This window comes from Fulmarus glacialis, unplaced genomic scaffold (genome assembly GCF_000690835.1).
Source record: "Fulmarus glacialis isolate BGI_N327 unplaced genomic scaffold, ASM69083v1 scaffold6989, whole genome shotgun sequence".
In the NCBI taxonomy this organism is placed as follows: domain Eukaryota; kingdom Metazoa; phylum Chordata; class Aves; order Procellariiformes; family Procellariidae; genus Fulmarus; species Fulmarus glacialis.
The window spans coordinates 49282-57425 of record NW_009232554.1 but is presented as its reverse complement, the minus strand read 5'-3'; the positions used below and the strand labels follow the sequence as shown (position 1 = coordinate 57425).

The 8144-nt window shown below is 38.4% G+C and overlaps 1 protein-coding gene across 1 annotated transcript in view; it reads right to left on the bottom strand.

Annotated features, from left to right (window-relative positions):
- Positions 1 to 480: 480 nt before the first annotated feature.
- Positions 481 to 8144, bottom strand: part of AGPAT5 (1-acylglycerol-3-phosphate O-acyltransferase 5) — a gene marked incomplete at its 5' end in the record, with an annotated part of 40529 nt that continues 32865 nt past the window's right edge. Inside the window, 2 exons of the mRNA XM_009584938.1 lie at positions 481 to 816; positions 2498 to 2621. Of these exons, the coding sequence (XP_009583233.1) occupies positions 591 to 816; positions 2498 to 2621 (350 nt within the window). The remainder of the gene's footprint in view (positions 817 to 2497; positions 2622 to 8144) is intronic.

Sequence of the window (8144 nt, the reverse complement as noted above, 5' to 3'; positions counted from 1 at the left end):
ACAGTAGTTCTCAGGAACATTTTATTCTGCTTCAGGTAACATCTCATGATTTGCCAGCTTGTATAGTCCCTTTTAAAGAACACAGCATTTAGCTAAAACTGAAAAGCAAAATAAAAAAAAAAAAGAAAAAAGTTTTGATTTTAATTGCGATACAGCTGGGATAGATGCAACTGAGCTGCTGCAATGCACCAAAGAGTAACGAAAATTCAACATGAATATCAGAAGAATAAATATATACCCTAAATTAATCTCTGTAAATACATTCACAGGTCCACTTAAGACATCCTTATGCATAACTCATACTTCATCAAATCTGCAGAGAGAGATGGATGTTAGTTCATGGGGAAAGCAATTTATCATATGATTCGGTTTATCTGTCATTACTCCAGCAAAAATCAGTAGCAAATTTGAAAATCTACATTTATTTTCCCCAGACCAACCACACAGAGGCTTAGGTCACAAATTCTATTATTTCCAATGTTCGATCAATAAGGCTTTATTTACACATTTTTACTATAAAGTCAGGAAAAAGTTTGGTGCAATGTGCAAGAAAAGACTGCACATTTCACTGATTGGAGACTAACATCTGCTTATGGTTTAATGCTAACCCACAGGCAGCCAATTAAAGTCCCATATATCCATGTTTTTACATAAAGTTTCCTTCCAGATTCTGTCAGAAGCATACTAGCAGTCAGGCCACCTAAAAACAGCAAAGATGGCAAAGTTTTCTTGAGGCTCAGTTTGGAATGAACACTTTTTCCAGGGAACTTATTTCTTCTTTTAGAATCTTTCGCATCATAAAATTCTATTAGTAACCTACAAGCAGACAAAAGGAGATGGTCAAAGTTATGCATTAGCGTAAGAAGTTTTAAGCAACTTACTTTAATCTAATAACTGCTTCTAGTCACACATTATTTAACAAACTATTTAACAATATGTAGCAGCTCATCTGTAACAAGTTTAAGCAATCAGTATGCCTTAAGAATATGATGCATTCAAAGTAATGTTTGACGTCAGAGTACTCAGCCTGAACCTTTGTGAGCAACAAAAGCAGATTTTCTGGAGGGACCAATTTTAACACTGAATATAAAAGTTGAAAAGAGTCCTTTTCGTTCAGCATTTAGCAAACAAGCCCAGAGTACTGGGCAATATCATAGGACAAAATAGCACACAGTTAATCATTGAACACTGAAGGCAGGGGGGAATTATCTTCATGAAATAAACTAATAACAAACGTGCAAGAGCAAAATGCTACACCATAGGTTTAGTAGTAATTTTTTTCTCCTATTTTTGAAAACCAGTAATAAATGGATTCGAAAATTCTGGGGTTTTAAGTATTTCTAAATTCACCTGACAGACTGCTTTGGTCCCAGGAAAGATGTTCCAGTCAACAGGAGTCTACAATGAGACATAGATGATCAGGGTTCAGTTTTGCTGGTCTTTACCAGAAGACTACTTGTGGGCCACTGGACAGCCTTTTATTTTATCTATCAGTTACTTGTCTATAAAACGAAATTCAGACTTTCTTGCCTCTCAAAAGTGAAGGAAAGAAAAACTACTTAGCGACCCTAAACTTCTAAGTAAAACTGTTACTTTAGTAACAGTGCCATGTTTACAGATAGTCATGTTAACTTTTACATGGATTCAAAGATCACCGGACAAATTAATCCATTTTTTACTTCCACGGAGTGTGAGACTGGCTGAACAATTTTAAAGCAGAACATACCTGAAGAACCAGGGAAATTTCTATCTCATACAATGTATTCAAGGATTTAGAAGGTAAACAGAATCAGCTCCCTTAATCTGGACTTCAGATGTGGCAAATTAAACCATCATCTCTCAAACAATACTTAAATCCCACATTTAGGCACAAGGTCCCCCAGGATCTGTTGCACATGCTCACTAGCGACCTTATCTGGAGATGCTGGAGGGAGCCAGGCACTTCAGGTCTGCCACGATTCAAAGATGGACAGATGAAACATCTATTTCACCTAATTTCCCCAGTGAAGGTAGGGGTCTTGGGGTTACTTGTGTTTTTATCCAACAGCTGTCTGATGGAAGATGCATAAACAATTTTGGCAGAAGAGATTAGATCAAGACCTGGCCCTTTCTAACTCTAACCTAACTCTGATTACGAGAATCAAACTGCTTTTTGTTTGCTTGCCTGCCTACTTCAGGCATCTTACATTCCTGGCTGTGCATGACTCAGTTTCAAGAAGATAAATGAAGAGTATTCAGATGAATATGAGTCTCGCCTGGAACATGGATTCACAGCTCTTCAGCCTAAGGAAGGTCTAAAACCCAGGAATCCCAACCTCCTGAGCAAAAGCTTTAATCGCAAGGGTATTATACAAAATATGTACAGGAGTACCAATACCACCTCTCTTCAGAAAGCCCTACAGCTTGCACTGCTGGTAACACAGAAATCATGGGTATATCTGTTAATATAAAAGACAACAACTTCTTTAAACAGAAAGTTCTGCACATTGTTACTCACTTATCCTTTATTTCAAAACGTTCATGAAGCCACCTTCTCATATACATCTGCTCTTCTGGAATGTCCTTCACTTCAATTCGATCAATGAAGATATGAACTCTTGGGCATTCCTTGCAAAGAAACTCTAAAAAGAGAGCAAACCGACAAGACTGAGTTACAAAAACACTGTAGGGCATTTATTTGTCTAAAATACACCAAAAATCTGACCTCGTAGCTGAAAGTGCCTTGGAAGTCTAGCTTCAGTTTTCAAAAACCTCCCCTCTTTATGTTTGGATCCTGAGCACTTCACTGAACTTCGAAGCCATCACACTTTTGAAATGGTGGCCCATTATCATGTACAGCATGGAAAAATTGTCCTAAAATGCACCCTGCTAACTGTAAAATGCTGTGCTTGAAAATGTTACACTTCTACCTCAACAGCCATCTAATCATTCTGTAGTGTGGGATGCAGTAACTTTGATGATGTGATGTTATCCAGCCTGCAATTTTGATTAAAGTTAAAAATCCTCTTTGCTTGTCCTTTTTGAAATCTAAATTTTGTTTGCTCCTGGATGACAAAATCAGAATTACAGTGATTTCCCAAAGCATCTCCAGGAGGAAATAGGCTTCAGTTTAAGTAATAACCTATAATTAAAAAGTACAATAGGGCAAAAGACTCAGAACAAAATGCTGCTTTCCATTTTGCATCCTTTCATTTTTCTTCTGTCTTACAAAGCTCGAGACATCCCTACTGCAATCCCCCTCCCCCATTTCCTCAATTTGTCCAGAAAAATTTAGCAAGCAAGCATTAAGCCAATTACAAACAAAACTCCATTACTCAAATAGCCTTGTGGGATTTCTTACAACTAACAAGTGGTAAAAATACTGCACATGGAATGAAAAACCCACCAGTATTTGTGTATTAACAATCATTTGCATTTATCAGTAGCCAGGGGTATTGTAGTAATCGTAGCATCCCTGTACAAAGAGATGCAAAATGTGAGGATGGAAGTCCTTAGAAATTTGGACAATCTTCGTATTTTGAAAATGGACCAGAACTGCCTTCCTACAATACAGACGGGCAACAAATGTAACAGACTAGGTGGTCCCTTTAGGTTGTTGACATTTTTTGGACAGCAGTGCAGATGTACAGAAGACTTTGACCCATAACTGTTAGGGGTATCTTGAGGAATGACTGTGCAAAATAATTGTCACTGCATGTACATCTTTATTATTGTCTGCCAAAGTAGATATCCCTCTATTTGTTTTTCTTCTTTACAGGATTATTTATTTTTAAGGACTTTGCTGTAAAAGCAATCCTTGCCTTAAACTGCCTTAAAAGAAATTTAAAAGCCTGTTCATGCAAATGTGTTTGCGTGCTTGTAGAGGGGGAGGGAAGGAGAAGAGATAAAGAGATCAGTAAAGCAGAGATTTGCAAGGTGCTGTGTGCAGTTTTGTTTAGATCTCGGGCAGAGAGTGCCCTTCACTGAACCGCACCGTAGCGTAACGGGAGCAACGTGGCCCACGCACCATCAGCTGAGGAAATGGCTGAGGGCTCTAACCAGAAACAAGTCCACCTCTTAGCCATGGAGTAGCAAGCACAACTGTCGCTAAAAAGTTTCTGGTAAAACCGTTTCCTAGCTACAGGTAGGTCTTCAGGTTTATGTGCAACATTCTTACTAATCACAAAGAAATCAGTGCTCATGTATCTGAAAGCAGGTTTTTCCTCTTGCTTTTAATGGTGAGGAAGGATTTTCCAGATCTGTTTCTCTGAGGGTACTATCCAGGCCACTCTATGAAGGTCATTAACTATATGAGCACTTAAAAACATACTATTAATATTTTAAAATGACAGATGTATTATCCATGTCTTAAATGCTTATAAAGTTCACAATGCTTATAATGTACAAATCCTCTTTTTCAGTGGCATTACCTATTAAGTGGAACGTTCTAAAAATACACAAAACTGTATCTAGAAAACAAATGCCTGTAAGCCAGATGATATGGTCTTTTTTGTACTAGACTCCTATAAAAAGCATCTGTGCTATGCATATTCAGCTAGGGCTGAAGATCTAGCTTTAAAAGGTATTTGAAACATTCTGTGCATTGTATAGTGCATAGTATGTTTCTTTTGCTTTATAGCACATAGGTTGTTCTGTATAGGAACAAACAACTCTTTCCTGACGTTATTTATAATCTCAGTTATAAATTATTACGGAAAATTATAAACCAAGCAAAATTCTAAGTTAGATGAAATAGCATTATTAATAGCTATACGGTATTTTTAAAATTAATGTTATGCTGCTTAAAAAAAAATTGATATTTGGTCATTTAAAAAAAGCAACACTTTCTTGAGTACATTATCGATAATAAGCTCTAGTTAACAAAACAGGAATAAGACATAAGTATTTCAAAAGAAAGACCTTTCCCCACCAAAGCTGAAAGTAGCAACTCTACAAATCTGCTTAGAAAGCAAAAAAACCCTCCACAAATATCTAAGCGTTGCTGCTGATTTTCTACCTTATGCCCAACTTCGAAAGCAAGCTGATTCTTACTACCTCCCACACTGGTCGTCTTCAACCAGTCTAAATTGAGTGCCCATACGTGAAGATCCTAGAACTTCGTCCTAATTTCCCACCTTTATAAATACCAACGCCCTTCTCCATACCCTTACCCTCCTTGCAGTTTGAGACTTAGTACAGTCTCACCGAAGGCTGTGTGACCTGCAACTGCAGGTTCTCCCCTAGAGGGGATCATGATTCCCACCCACTGAGTCAAGGCTCTTCATCCAAAGCCTGGGCATCCAGGACATCTACAGATGACATTGTAATGCATGCAATCAAGCTAGTCAGGGAATCTGACTAGTCTTTAATTATCCAATTCATGTCAGGGCTTAATGCAACTAATCAAATTTTTTTTTTTTTTAGATGCACAATGTCACTGCAATCACATAAGAACACCAGTGGATAAGAACAATATATTGAGAGGTTGTTTTTGAGAAGAAACAGCTGGATTTTATCACCACAATCTCTGAAGGTTTGTGGTGGTCCCATGACCCTTAATTTCACATTAGCTTAATTCCCAGAAGACACATGTAATTAAGCTAAGAAACAAAATCTTATTGAAGCAATTTATTATGTGCAAATTACATCCAACTTCAGGGACACTAGCCCTTAAGGCCCTTAAGGCTTTTCAGATCCCTAAACTTGCCAGAATTTGTTATAATTAACAGCAGGAACAAGCAAGCTTGAACCTTCCTTCAAAAGACAAAATGTACATGCAAATTGTGCATTATAATAAAACATTATATTGGGGACAGCATTAGTCAATCAAGAACCAAGTATGATTTAGGTTAAATGAACACTAACAACTTGTGTGGGAGCCAAGTGGACTGCTGTCGTGTGGGGGAGGATTTCCTAATAAAACTTTCTATGTGGCTAAACAACAGATAGAAGTGCAGAAAGTTTATAATGCTTCTGGTGGTCAACCACAGCAGAAGGAAGGAATTGAAAATTATAAGGTGGATCGAGCATTTTTTGTTCTTAAACTGTGATATTGTGGGCCTGCTTCTGCAGGACAGGATTCACACTAACACAGGACTGAAGGATTCAGTGCAGAATTAGGATTAATGAACGGCGTGCAACAGCCTCCAGGAAAGGAATCGGATGCACAGATTTTTTTTTAACTGCAAACGAATGTTTTAGGAGGGCGTTTTGCTCACTAGGGCTTCCACAAAATTCTACCAGTTTTCAACTCCTCACCTTCAAAAGCCAATTGATGCTGTTTCGAATTATCAGCATTACAAGGGAAAGTGAGGGAAGGAGAGAAGCTCCAAAGCATAGACATACCAGTAACTGAGAAGGGACATACAAATGGCCTCAGACCACCTTCCCCTTAATGCTACCACAGTTCATTCCACCACTCCAAATTATTTGCCTTGCCCCTTAAGAAAACTGTGACAGTGGTGTTATACTTAAACAGATATTCCAGTTTTCAATTACTAATGAAGTCTATTTTTATATGCACTTTAAATACGACAGCAATAAAGTAGCTCAGATTTCAACCTTCTACATCGGCTCTTTTACTGCAACGTAATTATTGCCAAAGTCCTTCAAAATTAAGAAAGGACAAACTGAAGCCTAACATAGTTGTGTCCACTTAAAGAGCCCCCAATTCTCTGCTGTTTTAACAGATTTCAGTAATGTTTGTGATAAATTGAAAGTGATATCACAGGAAACTGAAATCTGAATAACGTATATTTATTTTAAGTAACTAGTATTTCAAATGTGTAAGAATAAGTCTCTTCAGTAACAGAACATTGCATGTTGTGGTGCGTATAGTTTTACAGGCAAAACCATGATAGCAAAGACATTCCCCTCTGAACTGTAGATGCTTTCTCCACTTTTTAAATTTTCATTAGTCTGGACTTAAGTGTTCAGCTACCAAAGCCATTTGTAAACTATCTCCCCCTCAAAGAAATAAATCCCATCTCTCCACTTTCATTTACTTCATACACCAAATTAACAATCAATTGGCAAAACAAACACAAATTTAAGTCCTGCATTGTTTCTCAGCTTCATGCTTTACATCACCTCAAGTTGAGTTGACAGGAAACTATTTCACAGCTTGCTCTAACAACATAAAGTAGTGGTACAGCAAAGCAGCACTAGATGGGAAAGCAAACATCTAGGGTACAGCGAAGGTTGTTTAGACGGGTTAACTGGGGAGCAATGGAGGAGCGGGCAGCACCGGTACCTGCTGGTACCGCTGAGGTAGGGGAGCATGGAGGGGATGTTCTGCAGGCTAAATGCAAGCTTACAGCCAGGAGACGAGCCTGCAATGTGAGGAATAGCACTCTCAGAAATACTGCCAATCCCCTGCACAAGGCCTAAGATGCACGCAAAGATCAGAGCCTCCATGCATCCAGGAGGGACACAGCATAGGGAATAAGCACCTTACAAGCTGAGGGACAAGAGCTTACGAGCTTGTGAGACAAGAGAAATGGGATGAACCCGAATCATTATTAAGGTGCTGGCAATGAAAACTGAAAAGGTCTTGGACAGCATTTCAGCTAGCAGTTGGGGAAAGTGAAAGGTCGGGAAAAGCAACCTGTTCAGACTCTCGTAACATATAAGGCAGATGAAGCAAAAATTCAACGTGAGGGCAAAATTCAGAAGTGCCTCTGCACCAACATGAGAAGCCTAAACATGAAGACAGGAGAACAAGAGATTACCCCTGTAAGGCAGGTATCCCGGTGACCTTGAAGGAGTATGCAACATTACCAGGCTACCAGATTTATAGGAATTACAGAATAGGATGTACAGGTGAAGGAATGGTAGCGTGCGTGAACAATTTAATATAATAGCTTTATATAATAAGGAGATAGAAGCACAATGAAATCCTTGTGGGTGGAAATCCCAGACTCTAATAAAATATATATTAGATAAATATATTAAATGAATTCCTGGTAAGTTTGGTAATAGCATCAGAAACTGTGAAGCCAGACTGAGAGCTGCAAGTTCAGGACTGGTTGCAGGAGCGTGAGATTCCAGCTACCTTTATTGAACTGCATCAATGCTTCCATCAGGATGAGATGTAGAGGGGGAAAAAAAAAAAAAGAGGAAAAATAAAGAGCGTTTCCTGGAACAACTAGTTGCAAAACCCACAA